Source organism: Quercus robur, chromosome 3 (genome assembly GCF_932294415.1).
Source record: "Quercus robur chromosome 3, dhQueRobu3.1, whole genome shotgun sequence".
Classification (NCBI taxonomy): domain Eukaryota; kingdom Viridiplantae; phylum Streptophyta; class Magnoliopsida; order Fagales; family Fagaceae; genus Quercus; species Quercus robur.
The window spans coordinates 27,851,884-27,868,828 of record NC_065536.1 but is presented as its reverse complement, the minus strand read 5'-3'; the positions used below and the strand labels follow the sequence as shown (position 1 = coordinate 27,868,828).

At 32.5% G+C, this 16,945-nt stretch overlaps 1 protein-coding gene across 2 annotated transcripts in view; it reads right to left on the bottom strand.

The window, feature by feature from the left end:
* The window catches only part of LOC126717684 (mediator of RNA polymerase II transcription subunit 23), a 51,034-nt gene extending 43,757 nt beyond the window's left edge, over nucleotides 1-7,277 (bottom strand). The window contains exons 1-6 of one of the 2 annotated variants that reach the window (XM_050419526.1): nucleotides 7,072-7,277; nucleotides 6,934-6,977; nucleotides 5,746-5,845; nucleotides 4,627-5,610; nucleotides 1,307-1,538; nucleotides 363-580 (exon numbers count right to left, since the gene is read on the bottom strand). In XM_050419526.1, coding sequence (XP_050275483.1) covers nucleotides 363-580; nucleotides 1,307-1,538; nucleotides 4,627-5,610; nucleotides 5,746-5,845; nucleotides 6,934-6,977; nucleotides 7,072-7,209 — 1,716 coding nt within the window. In that variant the 5' untranslated portion in view covers nucleotides 7,210-7,277. The remainder of the gene's footprint in view (nucleotides 1-362; nucleotides 581-1,306; nucleotides 1,539-4,626; nucleotides 5,611-5,745; nucleotides 5,846-6,933; nucleotides 6,978-7,071) is intronic. The other variant, XM_050419523.1, reaches the window with a different exon arrangement.
* Nucleotides 7,278-16,945: the final 9,668 nt, after the last annotated feature.

Genomic DNA, 16,945 nt, shown 5'->3' with positions numbered 1-16,945 from the left:
AGAGCAATCTTGCTTCAACCTACTATGTGGCAATTAAAGAGACCATCCATGTGTAGTTTAATTGCATGACCATTTTAATGAGTCATGCGGCTTGATTAAATAAACACATGGATTGTCTTATAATTTGCAACATAATGAATTGGAAAAGATAGCTCCAAACATGTTCAGAGACACACATTGTCCAACAGACAAAACGTCCACCCCCGTCCCACCAGCAGAAAGATTAGTTTAGCTAAAATATACACCTTCGACAAGAAAACAAAAGAATTATCAATGCTTTTAATGATGTTGTATCAGTAGTGAAGGTGCCAAGAATTTCAACACAGTAGAACGGCAATGAATTTTTACGGTTAAGAAACAACCTTTCTAGGATCTGAATTCAAAGCATTCATCACAAGCTCAGCCCTTATAACTTGTGCAAGCAGCAAAGTAACGTGATTTGTCTTAAGAATGTGTGGATCACCCTCTGTAACCCGTGAAAGTAGCTTGTCCACAAAATCAACAAAGTCAATACACCCACTTTTCGTAAGAAAAAAGAAGATATCTGAAAGGATAAGCCACTCCTGCCAGCAATTTATCTCTGGTAAAATCAAGAAAAAAAATGTACAAGATTTTAGCTTACAAAAAATATACTTCCAGAAATTGCCCATGATTAGTCATCATACAAACAGCCACAATGAACAAAACATGCAAGTAAAAAAAAGGGACATGAAAACAAGCATATAGTAAAATAGGATATGAAGTCAAGCATATAGAAAGCCACTAGCAAAAAATAGGCTACAATGACTAACATGACTAGTAAATTTTGATTGCTTGAATGTAACTAGTATCCTTCACGTGACCTCAGCAAGTCCACTCCCACCAATAACCATGATGTATATTACAGCACTGCAATTTCATTTTTATTTTTTAATACTAACTTCTTCTTTTTTCATAGGAGAACTTCACTCAGATTAATTGCACATTGCACAGCATATTGTACAACAATCCTCACTATTAATCAAACTACTATCAGTAACTAACCACACCCACCAAAACCATTTACCAGGTACTCCAAGGGCTTTTCACCCCTAATGGGCTAAGCAGTTTATCCTTATGTCCAAAAGGCAATAATACTAGCACTCTTAAAAGCATTAAAAAAATATTTTAAAAAAAAAACTAAAAAACTTAGGATCAAATATCGCATTTTTAAAGATAGAAAAAGTACTACAAACTCCCTCAATTAAAGTAAGCAATGGGAAAGTGAATTGGCATTTTAACTTGGAATACAATTCAATAAACAGAAAATTAAGGAAGAGATGATTGCCTGAGTTTGTCAACTTCAATAGTTCAATAATTCTATCAATAGTTGCCTCACAAATCATTTCAGAAGTAAAAACAGCACCAGGAGTTGGCGGTTGAGGATTCTTATAGGATGGAGCCACAAGAAGCACACGCTTCCACCAATCAGGTGATGGAGTAGTGCGAAGAGCATGCCTTATACAACGCAAAGCTCTCTCCCAGTCCAAACTTCCCTTCTGAATAGACATTGCAAGATCCTATTCCAATGAAAAGAAACTAATTTAGTCCAAACTTCCCTTCTGAATAGACATTGAAAGATCCTATTCCAATGAAAAGAAGCTAATTTAAGCAACCGCAGTTGATTCTAATCCAAATAAAATTGCAAGACACACATTCACGCACGTAGAGGCATGACTACATACATATACACACACATGCATATTTATATATTTGTACATAAATGCAATAGGAGTGGACTAGATGCATGTAATCTCAGTTTTAACACGGGTGAAATTTTGGCAAGATCGATGGTGTGGGCAGACTTCTCTTGCTGTTTGTTACCCCAAGTTATTTAGACTTAGCCGCAATAAAGATGCCAATGTGGCAGATTTTATGCATTTCACCAATGGGGTTCTTCACTAGGATCCCACACTTTGTGCAGGCAATACAAGATTGGGAATTGGAGTCCTTGATGACTTTCATGACTACCATTTATGATTCGGAAATTAGAGGGATTGGAGAGGATAAGATGTGCTAGAAAGCAGATAAGAAAAAGGGCTTCAAGGTAGGTGTTTATTACCAACCTTTGGACTCTGATACTGATACTGCTACTACTAATCATCTCTTCCCTTGGAACATCATTTGGAGATCCAAGGCCCCTTTGAGAGTAGCCTTCTTTGTATAGACTGCAGCTTTGGGTAATATTTTGAGTATTGACAACTTAATGAAGAGAAAGGTAAAGATCATAAATTGGGGTTATATGTGCAAATGTAATGGTGAATCTGTTGACCACCTTTTGCTACATTACCCCATCATTTCAGATTTGCGGTCCATGATTTTTGGTTTGTTTGGAGTTTTCTAGGTGATGCCAAAATTTGCAGTTGAGCTCCTAGCTTGCAAGTAAGGTCACTTTTTTTGTCATCATCAAAATGGTCACATTTGGATGATTATCCAAAATGGTCACATTTGGATGATTATCCCACACTGTTTGATGTGGTGCATTTGGAGGGAACAAATAGCATAAGTTTTGAAGATATCAAGCACTCTATGCCTGCTCTCAAGTTATTCTTTTTCAAAACTTTATTGGACTAGCTAACTCCCTTGAGGAATCTTTTTTTTTTCTTTTCTATTGTTGATTTATTATATTTATGCAATTTTTGTAACTAATTGTTCCACTCCACTATATTTCTTGTATACTTGGTGACTTCTTTTTTCTTATATATATATATTTGGACAAAGTTTAGCTACAAAATTAGTTGTAGTCTAAGACTACAACCTTACTCAATATCTTTTTATTGGAGGTGAATTTTAACAAATCCACCATTGAATTACATTTTCTTCTTATATCCTTCATACTTGCAAAATTTCTAGAAAATTAAATATCAATAGTTATGTTATCAATAAATTATTTAAATTGCAAGTTTTTGTAGTTTAATGCATAAAATATAAACTTATAAATCATATAGTAAATAATATCCGATTAGCATAAAATTTGACATGTGTATTAAAAGTGTAAAGAACACACAATTCAATAGATAGATTTTTAAAATATGTAGTAATATCAATTTTTTTTAAGTTGTAACCTTAGGTTACAACTAATTTTGTAGCTAAACTTTGTCCTATATTTTTATTAGTTATAAAAAAAAATTGCATGTAATCTCAATTTTATATTTTATTTTATTTTGTGTCAGGGGCAATTTTGTAATTTCCTAAATTATAGACATGGGTTGTGCTAATGGTCCTTTAGGTCTTATTTTGGGTTTTATTTAAGTTTTTTTTTTATTTAGTTAGGCTTAGTAGTAAAAGCTTAAGGAATCCAAGCCCAAGTTTTATTAGGGTTTTAAGAAATCCTATTTCAACTAGGAATAGGTATTAGACTCCTACTTAAAGGGTTGTAATGCATAAAATTTTCAGATTTTTAGAGAAGCTATGAAGCTTTTATTGGTTTGTGTGATGCAACCCTATCCAAGATGTGATGCTTAGGAAGTCTATGTACAGATACTGTTCACAGCAACCCAAATTCTGACTTTTCACCTTTGTTTCGTCCCCAAACCCTTCTATTCCTTTCCCCCATTGGAAACCCTACAGCCCTCATAATTTTCCAGCCATTCCCCACCAAAACCTAACCCTAATTCCTAAAAATCTAAGTTGCCCAAGTGCTACCAGATCTGCCCCAGGATATTTAAATCAGATTTTGTTTGTTTTCACTTGTCCTACGTCACCAAGCAGCTTTTTTTTCCCTTAATTTACTAATAAACTGATAACAGGGAGCAAGTGGCCATTTGTAAGCTATCTACACAAACAAACTGGCAAGGAAGCAGAGAGAGCCTAAGGGAAAGGAAGTGCACTAATTTGAAATGCTATAAACCCTATCCAATAACAAAGACTTTCTAAAACAAACTTAGAACTGAGAAGCATATAAAAAATTAGCCTAATGAACAGGATCCATTAATGGGAGACTTTGTACACCATGTGTGTTCCATCAGAGGTTCATGCATTACTTTGTAAAAGCACTAGAGAGCTTTACATCATCTCTTCTATTGATTATCCCACAACTTGGGGAAAGAATACTCATATGATTTTCATCCAGTCTACTTTATGCTTTGCAGGTCATTTTCGTTCAAATTTCATAATAGCAAAATTACCTCTAATATGTTATTAAACCCTTTCTACTTCATAAGTTGAATCTACACCGCTAAAGTTTCTCTCAAACACAGCATAGCTTACAAATTTCAACTGTATTACTATCTATGCAGCAACATTATCACTCAAGTAGCACTTCGCATATTTGTCAGTGGATAGAGAATAATCAAATAATAACAATAATTGTTAATAAAAATGAAAAAATCATCATTTCTTTTGTGGATTTTAAAATAAAATAAAATAAATCAGTAAACAACAAAAATGCTGTGACTTGTGGCAGGCCCTCTTAAATTAGAACTTATGACAGTAAGCAATCAAATTGAAGTAGAACCAATCACACAAAACAATTCAAGAATTTGCACTACACACTTACAAAGGCCATTAAACCACCAAGAACATGTTTATGATATTCCAAAGATTATGTAATGTTTCATTTGCATGAAATGTTGGATTCTGATAATGAAATCAAGGAAAATGTCTCACCTCTCCATGCAATGGTTCTCCAAGTACACTTGGATATGTGATTGGCGAATATCGCATGTTTGCTACTGCTTCGCCTGCAATATTAGGAGCTGTTTGAGACAGAATCCGATGAGTACCAAATGTAGGGCAATGCAAGTGTTGATCTAGCATTTGCATGTGCATAGCCATCATATCTCGCCTCCGATGGATCTCTAAGATAAGTGTAAATAAGGCTTCATCATCGGGTATGTTTTCTATGAACTGCACACCACTCCGCAATAATTCATAGAAGGGTACTCGGCATTTATCCTCTTCAACCAAAAGCCAAATCACATCCAAACAACTGTGCAGCCATTCAATAAGAGCCTTGTCAGGTCTCCAAGATTTCACTGCATCAGATTCATCAATCCCCTGTTGTCTTTGATCCCAATTAACCAGCCAATTCAGCATATGGTAGAAAATTTCTGCATGAGTCACTGGTTTTAAATTAAATTCAAGACCAGCCAAAATAATCTTGCAACACAGCTGACGTAGACTGCTTACAGCATTATCTCTTATAGATGAATTTACTCTGGCTGTAGATTGCTGTCCATTACAGGAAATATCAGATGATTTGGCTGGTGACAGAGTTGCACATGATGGTGGTTCAGTCATTGATTGGGCAGGGGACCCAATACCATGAACTGAAGGTAATGGAGATGCCGGATTTGAAGACTGAAAATTAGAAGAATTAGGAATTGAGCTTGAAGGTGGAAGCATCCCAGACTGTGATAAACTTGTAGATGAAACAGCTGGCATCACTTGACTCCCCTGACCCACTGTCATTTCTGCAGAGGAGATCGATGAAAGAAGTTGTGGCAAAAGAGTATCCCAGTTAATGTAACCTATACTACACAAGCTCTGTAAAGCAAAGAGAAGAAATTCAGCCCTTGGTGCATGACCACTACACTGCACAACCAGAGATATAAGAACAGATTCTGTCACAGCACGCAGTTGCTCTTGGTCCTGAAAAACATGACCAGCATCAATACACAGAAGCACAATGGCACAATTAAGTTGAATGAAACCAAAAAATAAAAATAAAAACTAATGAAAGAAGACATATGATGCAAAAAGAATAATTAAAATTCAGAAACTCACAGAAAACTGGCTTTGAAGTTGTTCAAAATCTAAGAGGAACTGCTCATTCCGAGGAGGAAGCTCCCTGTTTAGTGCAAGCACACGCTTTTGTGTCTTGTTCCTGAAGATTGGTTATTTAAACAATGATTAGAGCACTAAGAGAGCAAACAGCTAATCAAAGAATCCTAGCAATTCCAAAATTTTGTAATTCTTATCGCACCTATTCAAGGTTTGAACAGTTATGGTAGAATATACTCACAACACAAAATATGCCAAATATTTTGATACATCTATGAATCAAACTGTTCTTTTATTAGGCTTTCCTTCTGCATCTAAGTTTGTCAAAGCTTATCTTATTTACAGATAATTTTGAGTCTTTTATAGCTGGATTGAAACAAATATTTGTATAGCCAAACTCACATTATAAAATAAGGACATCTCAACTACTGGTTTGGCTTGCCACCGCAAATAACTGTAAAAACGTATCATAATAGTGTATTTTTAAGAAAGCAACTCAAAAAAAAGGGGTTCGTGTAGGAGCTTTGTGTCGTTTTAAAGGTAGGTCATATCCTAGATGAAGAAAGAAAGACTCTTAATACTTTCAGAAACTGGCATATATCCCATGTAAGTAAGAAAGGAAATTTGGTAGCACACAGACTGGCAAGGCATGCTTAGTATGTAGAGGATGTAAAAAGCAAAGTTCGAGGAAATACTCACAATCCTAGAAACAAAACTTACTTTGTATGCATCACTGCAGAAAATTAATGAAAAAATATCTTTTTCATTCATTAGTGACTAAATTTTATGCTGTCTGTCAACCTACTGCAACCCTCTTCGTTTTCCGGGGCTTGGAACCTCTGTTAACAAATATACGACACTAAGCACAGACACGGGCGGAGTTATATAGTGAGGAAATATATTGATTAGGAAGTTCAAACAAAATCGCCTTAGCGTAACTATTTAGCATTGTCGTTAAATTTTCCGTTGCTTCATTCGAAAGACAAACTAAAAAATGGAATTTCTCAACTTAGGATGAAATAAACAACGCAATTTCATCTGTCTTTCAATGAGTAGAGCCTAAAAACTTAAATTTAGACAAGAGAAGCTAATAATATGAACAATTTAACACTGCCACACGCAACTCAACCCTAAAAAAACAGTTTCAATATAGAAATAGAAACACAAACGCATAGATATGTATGTACTTACGGAGGTTCTCGAATAGAATCTTCAGGTTTCTGGCGACTACTTCTCTGCAAAATTAAGAAACACACAATATTTTAATTAATTAAGAGGAAGAAGAAGAAGAAGAAACAGAAGGGATGAGAATTGGGAGAGAGTGAATACGCCTAAGTAGAGGTTGAAGAGATCGACGATAGCAGCGCGAGCAGGGTGGAACTGGTAGGCACGAGAAGCTGAGGACGAGGCTGAAGCTGGAGCCGCAGTCGGAGCTGATCTCTGAGCTTGGTTTTGGGTTTGATCCATTTTCACTCATGGAGGGAGAGAGAGAGAAATGTGAGGTTTGTGGGTCTTTGAAGTCTAGAAAGAAAGAAAGTGCAAATGTTTTTGAATGAATGGACCAGTCAAATTTTGAGAGGGTGGGTGGACTGCCGGGTTCGGGTTCGGGTTCGGGGCTCCGAATTTGTTTTGGAAGAAAGAAAAGAAGTGAGTCGAGCGACCACTGACCCGTAGAAATGCTTTAGAATGAAGGCCTGTAGCTGCTATGCGACAAGTCGTTTTTACCATTTTGTAATAAGTAATGTATAACTACAGGTCGTTTAGTTCGTTGTTTAATGCTTAGTTGCTGTCCATGTGCAAGCCACGTGCCACTTAAGTTCCATACTTATAGCTGCGTTTAGTGAGACCTGTAGTGATGTTTCAAATGGAACTCGAGCTCCATGAACTCGAGTTCCATGCAAATTTTATTTTATTTTATTTTAACGTTTGATCGTCCCAAACCTATAGTTGCATTCAGGGAGACTTATAGTGGCGTTTTAAATGGAATTCGAGCTCCATAAGCTTGAGTTTCATGCAATTTTATTATTATTATTATTAAGTTTGATTGCCCCATACCTATAGCTGCTTTCAGGAAGTCCTATAGTGGCATTTTAAATGGAACTCGAGCTGACTCAAGTTCCATGCAAGTTTTTTTTTTTTTTTTTTTTTTTTTTTTTTTTTTTTTTTTTTTTTTTTTAAGTTTGATCGGGCATAACTCGATTTTCTACAAATTGAGTTTTTCATTGAAACTCGATTTTGAGAAAATCGAGTTTCAAAACAGGGACATCTTGCTAAATTTTTTTTTAAAATAAGGGTAAAATGCTAGAATCCCCCGCTATAGTGATGCTAGTACTTATTCCTTCATCCAATTGCAACAAATAGGTTTCATTTCTTTTAGTTCAAAAGGCGTCCTAGGTTATGAACTAATTCCTATTTCAATTTCTATTAACTATATTAAAAAATAAATAAATAAATAAATAAAAGCCAATTGGCTCATGAACAGTGTTTTTGGTTTAGTCAATTGATGAGCTGCCCTTTTTCTTTTCTTTTATTTATTTATTTTTTACTCCTTCAAGTACCTAGTTTGGTTTGAAATTTTTTTAAAGGATTGTTTACTTTTGTACTTGTAATGTAAACTTACATGGTAGACACACAAAAGTGGCAAATATTATACACATTTACAACAGCAAAAAAATTACAAATATTGTACAAATTTTGCAAATGTGTACAACATTTGCCAATTTTTATGTGTCTACAATATAAATTTAGATTGTAAGTACAATGTATACATAGTGATATTGTGAAAATGTTGTAAAACATGTGTCAATTCCTTATAGGTCAAAAAAAAAAAAAAAAATATATATATATATATATATATTAGACTAAGATCTAGCACAACTAAAAATAAAGGTATTGTGTTGTGAGAATGTCGTAATATTTTGTTGTTATCATAATATTTTCGCAATTACTGAGGTGTAAGTTTCTTATAACTCAAAACAAGATAATATAATATTAGACTAAGACTCACCACAATTGAAAATAGAGGTATTGTGAAAATGTTGTAATATTTTTTTTGTGTTCCTAGACTTTTTTTTTTTTAGTCAAATTTGGTAAGCTAAAATTCACTTTTTCACGCTCAATTTTCTATTACAATTTAAAGTTAAGAAGAAGAAGAAGAAAAAGAAGATAGTTTTACACCAAAAGTAAAAAATAAAAATTGGGCCCTTTAAGTTTAGGGTAGTTTCATTTCTCCCTAAACTTTAAAACTGAGCATATACCCCCAACTGCTACTCTCTCAATTAACCATTTTGAAATCTTATGATTCATAAAATGTTCCATTGTATAATGTCTAAAATACTCCCACTAAATTTTAATATCCCAAAAATTTTCTCCATGTATTTTGAGTTTGGGCAAAACTTAGGTACATTACTTAAGTGTTGTTTCTTAGGTTCCCTTCTTAAAATTAAGCCATAAGACTACTTAACTAAAAACACACTTTCATCCCATAAGAAAAAAACCACTTAACTAAATTTTAAAATGAGAACCTAAAGAACAGTACCTTAGGTATTATTCCTTAGTTTTGTCCTTTGAGTTTTATGTGGTAGTCATACTTGAAAAGTTGGAATGGTGATATAGTGCATTCTATTTGTTACCTAGAGGACATTGATTTTCCTGGGTTTAAATATTAGACTTGAAATTTTATCTAAAAAAAACTTCAATGACACATGCCTTTTGTTATCATTTTTTTTCCTACTTAAGAGGGTGTTTATTAAAAACTAAGTAAGCTAAATATCGTAACTAGACTCATAAAATGAAAGATAATAAAAAAGGAAGTATGAATAACAAAATCTTTATTGTGGATAATTGCAAGTATTTGAAGAAGACTTTCAATTGAAGTATATGATATCAATCATTGCTAAAATTTAAATATTTTGATAATGTCTTAGCAAAACCCAATTGTTTATTGTCGGAAGAAGATGATATTTGTCATCATTCTTAAAAGTTTTTAGTGAGTGGATACTACCTTTAACAAATAGGTTCTAAAATACCATCATGACAACTAAATACCCATATTAAATAGTTACTCTCAATTTAAGTACATAGTTTCATTTTTCTTCGATTAGAAGGTCTATCTTAATTTTCTCGTTCAAGGAGGCAGCACGTGCCACCCAAATTAATTTTAAAAAAAAAATTCCAAAGAGTCAAATGAATGATGACATGTATGATGTACCAATAAAATTTGTTTCGTGTAGGCCTTCTAATATTAAGTAAATGAAAACCAGTACTAAATGTCAAATTAATAAGTATTATATTACGAACTACTTCTTAGATTTGCCAATTTGAATTCCCTCCCAAACTAAATCAATGTAGAATTAAAAAAGAAATAACAAAGAAAAAGTTGTAGCAGTAGAGAATTCTTATAGATGGGACTTAAGTTAGGCACTTGAACTTAAATTCATTGTTGATTTCTTTATATAAATATATATATATATATATATATATGTATATATCATATATTATATTTGTAAGGATGCAATTTGAGTCTCTGGCCCAAACGATAAATGAACTTAGGTCCGAAAAGCCGAATACAATAAATTTGTAGAGAGTGGGTTGGAAAATTGGGTTTCAATGAATCAGTCAACAACTAAAATGAATTTAGATGACAAGAAAATGTAGATAGAGTAGTTTGATCTAAAGAAAACTGTCCTCGGCATAGTCCGAGGAGATCAGTTCTTATATATTTCTCTCAAAGTTGATTACAAGTTTAGTTCTTGATTGCTATAGTCTTTCTCTTTTCATTTTTAAGGGATTTGTGGAAGCCACACGGGAGGCAGATCCCTGTCTCATAGAGCCCTTACCTAGGGATATTAGTGGCCGAGCATGCAGAAGGAAGCACAAGAATATGTGAAGAAGTATGACCAGTGCCAAAGATTTGCCCCAAATATCCATCAACCTGGAGGGGTCCTTAATCTTCTATCCAGCCCTTAGCCCTTCGCTCAATGGGGCTTGGATATTGTTAGACATTTCCCCATAGACAGCGCCAATTGTAAGGATGCAATTTGAGTCCCTAGCCCAAACAATAAATGAACTTAGGCTTAAAAAGCCCAATACAATGAATTTGTAAATAGTAGATTGGAAAACTAAGAGAAATATATAAGAACTGATCTCTTTGGACTGTGCCGATGACAGTTTTCTTTAGATCAAACTACTTTATCTACATTTTCTTGTCATCTGAATCCATTTTAGTTGTTGACTAATTCATTGAAGTCCAGTTTTTCAACTGACTCTCTACAAATTCATTGTATTGCACTTTTTGGGCTTAAGTTCATTTATCGTTTGGGCCAGGGACTCAAATTGTGTTCTTACAATATTTATATAATAAAAGTTGAATTTAGAAGCCGTGGTTGCGCCAAGTGGTTTCACCAAATTGCAAATTTTTTTTTTAGATTTAAAATATATATAATTTTTTCTTCTCCTATAATTTTTAAGTTAATAAAAATTTTAATTTGATTACAATCCAAATTCTATATATCAATTTTTTCACTCTTTTCACGTGTGTGTGTGTGTGTATATATAGTTCATTTTTTATAGGATAGTTTTGTAACTATCCTAGAGGACCTAAACTACATTAAAAGAAACCCCTAAAAAAAACTATTTTTAGAAAAAATTAAAAAATTAAACATACAATATGAGAGGGAAGGCATAAGTTTGAGTTTAAGAGTCTGTTTGGATACCGTTTATTTGCTAAAAACTGAAAACATTGTAATAAAATAATTTTTTAAAGGCAAAACACTGTAGTAAAACCCATGGCTGCGTTTTTCAATTCTTAGTGGTCCGTGAACAGTACCCATGAGACCCACTAAAAAAATGCAAAATGCGGAAAACTCTGTACACAAATGCACACTAAGTTAAAATCTATCAACTAAAAAATTTTAGTAATTTTTTTAGATAGAAACAACACAACCTAATTTTTTTTTCCCTCTTTTCACGTGTGTGTATATATATAGTTCATTTTTTATGGGATAGCTTTGTAACTATCCTAAAGGACCTAAACTACATTAAAAGAAACCCCTAAAAAAACTACATTAAAAACATTTTAAAAAATTAAACGTACAATATGAGAGGGAAGGCATAAGTTTGAGTTTAAGTTAAACTCAATTAACTAAAAAATTGCAGTAATTTTTTTAGATAGAAACAACACAACCTAATTATTCTTATCAACCTTCTCCAAAAAAAAAAAAATATATATATATATATATAAATTCTTATCAACTTTTTCTATATTGTTTTATTAATTCTTTAGATAAATACAAAAGCTTAATTGTGGATATGAAATTTTTTTAGAGATAATGAAGTAACACTACTACCACAAATATATAACACTACTACCACAAATATAATTTTATCAGGAAAAAAAATATGTAATTACATAATTAGTGTTTTATATGTAATAGGTTTTTCTTTATTGTTATCTTCTCCTTCTATAATATATCATCTTCTTCTATAATATATCTTCATCTTCGTGGAATAAAACTCACACCAAATTGTGAATCCCTAAATCCCCAAGGAAATGTCTATTCCTATAGCTACATAGGTATGTTTTTCTTTTCATTTCTTTTCCATTTTTTTTTTTCACAAAGCTACATTCTAATTCACGAGTAAGGAGCAATCAATTCAATGATAATAATAAATAGTGACTTTAGGTAAATCTATAATGTTACTATTTTCTATGAGTGTATGTCTTTGGTACGTGTATACATATATATATATATATATATATTGCATCTTATATTGTTTATAGGACCTTTTGCTTTCTATACTTTGTGTTGTTTTACTCTTATTATGAGCTAGAAGTCTAGAACTTGCATTTTATGAATTTGGAAGGACAAATTTTTAAACTCTTTCAAGAAAGGTAGATCCATATGTTGGCTTGCTTTCTAAATCATGAGTTATTTTCTTTTGATAGATAATTCTCATATATATATATATATATATATATATATAGAGAGAGAGAGAGAGAGAGAGAGAGAGAGAGAGAGAGAGAGAGAGAGAGAGAGAATACACACATGCTGTGGTGGTTACCTAATGATGTACAATATATTTTATTCAAACACACTACATATATTATGTATTAGAATAATTAATTTAGAGTTTCAAGTTTCTCACTACTTAATTAGTAGAGTATTTCATAAAACCCCCCCTTTTTTTACATTCAATTCTAATTAAAATAATTTTTCATTTTTTATAATCTATATTTAACATCAAAATATATTTTTTAATTTATATATGATTTTTTTATCAAGGCATTTAATGTACATATGATTTTTTTTATTAAGCTGTGCATCACATGGGTATAATACTAGTATATATATATATATATATAACCAAAGCCTCTAAAGCTTCCACAATTTTCCACGTCACCACTATTTTCTTTTTCTTTTTATTTTAAATTCTTTTTATTTTAGGTTTTATATCTTATATATTTATTATTTCTCTTCAACGTGTAATTATCTTATCAAGTGTTACAATAGTTTAGTTTAAGTAAAACTCTATTAGATATATGTTTCAAGAGTTTGAAAATTCTACTTCAACTAAAATTCTATAACAAAAATTTCAACAAATATAAACCCCTGCCAAGGTCAAAACCCTTCATACTCACTCAAATTTTCCAAAGAAAACACACACAACAAATTGAAGATTTTGCAAAGAGGGTACGGGACTTCATGAGACCACTTTGTAACGTTGTATCCATGGAGTTGCTCAGAGTAAATGCAGAGGTAAGGACATATTGCCATCTTTCATACTCTAACTGTGATGCCTCAATTTGATTGATTGTGTGATGTGTGTGGGTGTGTGATGAGTCCCACATTGGGTATTTACTGGGTTGAGTTGGGCTATATTAACAACTACAAGGAGCCTCAATTGTGACTAGTCCTTTTGAGGTATAACGCAGATGTGACTAGTGTTTTTCCTTGGGTCGTTACATATGGTATCAGAGCTAGCCCGATAACACTGTGTGGGCTCAAAGACACTACCCCACAAAGTGGGCCCTAACGAGGACGTTAGGGATTTAAGTGGGGGGATTGTGATACCCCAATTTGATTGATTGTGTGATGTGTGTGGGTGTGTGATGAGTCCCACATCGGGTATTTACTGGGTTGAACTGGGTTTTATTAACAACTACAAGAAGCCTCAATTGTGACTAGTCCTTTTGAGGTATAACGCAGATGTGGCTAGCACTTTTCTTTGAGTCGTTACATATTTTGATACCCCAATTTGATTGATTGTGTGATGTGTGTGGGTGTGTGATGAGTCCCACATCGGGTATTTACTGGTTTGAACTGGGCTTTATTAACAACTACAAGGAGCCTCAATTGTGACTAGTCCTTTTGAGGTATAGCGCAGATGTGGCTAGCGCTTTTCCTTAGGTCGTTACATATGGTATCAGAGCCAGGTTTCGATCCTGGGACCTGTGGGTTATGGGTCCATCACGCTTCCGCTGCGCCACTCTGATACCCAGCCAATGGGGATTATTCATTGGTACTCTGATACCCAAACCAATGAGAGTTATTCGTTGGTATTCTGATACCCAGCCAATGGGGGTTATTCATTAGTATTCTGATACCCAAACCAATGGGGGTTATTCATTGGTCCTCTGATACCCAAACCAATGGGGATTATTCATTGGTACTCTAATACCCAGCCCAGTGGAGGTTATTCATTGGTACTCTGATGCTCAGTCACGGGGATATAGCGTGACCATAGTCATAAGATTTCTAAGAATATAAATTGCATTTGAGTATTTGAACCACTTGATTACTTAAAACTACATATGTGATTTTGGAAATGTTTGAGTATTTAACTATTTTGAGTCACTTAAACTGCTTATGTATTTTTGGAACCAATTGTAAGTTATAGCTTCTGATATATGGAAAATTGACTAATTTCTAAACCATCTATTATATATATTTGTAAGGTTAAAGTACATGATCTATTTGCAACTCATTATTTTAAGACTATGAAACTTCTTAGCTATTCTTGGAAAGCCATATTATGGTATAACTTTTGAAAACTCATATTACATCTTATTACCTTACAGATTTATTGCTTGATAGAACTTATTAGGATTTTGGTTACTTATTGAGTTGTCAACTCACCTCCCCCTCTTTCTCATTTCAGATTTTGATCAAGAAGAGTAGCATATGTTTGGGCTTCCGCTGGGATATACGCATGAGTGAAGTTTAAGAAATTAATGGAATAATATTTGAACTTCTATGTTTAAGATTACTATTTGTGTAGTCCTTTGATTTAAAGGATTTAGTTATTTTTAATAGATGTTGAAATATTATTATTTGGAGATCTTTTGAGAATTTATTTATTGAGGATATTTTTAATTTATTGATGAAATTTTCTTGAAGATGATTCTTTAATTGTTAAGGGGGCTTTACACACTTATAGGGTGTAAACTTAATAAGTGTGTGGCTATTGTCACGTGCCTAGCTCTACTTGGGTTCGGGGCGTGACAATATTTCTTTCTATGAGTACTACTTTATAATATTGTTATTGTTGTGACTTGTGAGTGAGTTTATTAGTATAAAAATCTCATGTGAAAATTTTAATTGTAAAAATTTGTTTTTACAATTAAAACATTAGGTTTAATCGTAATTTTGATTTAATAATTAACAATTTCATCAATCAAATTTTCTCTAACGTTGGTGTAATTTGTACTACTATGTATGTTATATACAAAATCCTCATATGATCTTGGAAAAATCACTTTATAAAAAAAAATTGTCATCAATAACAAGAAGAAGAGTTTATTCCTGACCATTAAAACCACAAATTTCTTGTCATCAATAATCAATTTTATATTAATGTTGTGATATAGTCCATAGGTATTTAAAAAAACAAAAGAAAAATGAGAAGTATAGTCTATATGGGAATGGTTTAGATGTTTCCTACTTGACTTTGGAATCTCAGATTGATTAGTAGAATAATATGGAGTGAGGAGGTGCATTATTCATATTAAAAGTGACAATTCACATCGAAAAGAAACTAAATAAGGGCGTGTAATAACCTCTATACATATGGTGGTAGTGAAGTATTGGTGCATATGAGAGTTAGAAGACAAAGTTTTGTCTTTTTTATTTATTTAAAATATGCATCCTATTTTGTTGATATCTATACAATACCTATGGAAAACTATTCAAATTCTACTACAATTTATATGTTCATATCCTGTCAAATTTTTTTTTTTTTGATAATTAATATAACAAAAGCAGTCATCGTCCACAATTATGGTCTTTTAAAAAAAAAAAAAATTTAAAATATGCATCCTACTTGGTTGATACCTATATAATACCTATGGAAAACTATCTTAAATTATAAAATAATTTTTCTATTAACTTTTAATTAATGGTTTTTTCATACAAGACTCTCTATTTGTTTGTTTGTTTTTTTTTTTTTTTTTAAATATATGTGATTTTAAATTTAATTATTCCATGCATTGTATGGATTAGCGACTAGTTAATATTAATTATTAAGTTCTTCTTGCATAGTAGTTTGCTCAAATATTAAATAACATTATCTTTTTTTTTTTTATAAGTATTAAATAACATTATCACAAACATAAAATGACATCATCCACCTTACATGTATATGCAAACCTTCCATGTCTAAGAAAATATTCTTAAGATTTGCATCAAATGCTTGATGTACATTATTTTCTTGAATATATATAAAATGCAATGAAACACTAAATTCAGTCAATCATCATCATTAAGGTAGAAATCGTAAATTGATGTAGATTCTCAATCTACACAGTAATGAGTAAACACTTTTAACTTGTTCATCCTCTATTATCTACCTCGTGCCACATGTTTTATGGGTCAAGCAACATGAAAGAATTTATATTTCTTTAAATCATGATATTCATCCTCAAAAACCACATTTTTGTATTTTTCAATGATTTATGTTTGCCTTTTTTGAACTACCATTCGAGCTTCCAACTCATTAAGTCACTCAGATAACCATTTTGGTCGGGGTTTGATCTCTTTTAACTCTAATATCACTTGGCATGGCTAGGAGCTTGACGAAACAATTATTTCCTTCAATTGTTCATTGAAGCTTAAGTTTGTAAGAGGGAAACAAAAATAAAAACCTCAAATTGTGGCGAAATAAACAAAATGCTAGAATTCTTGAAGAAACTAATGTGCTTAAAACA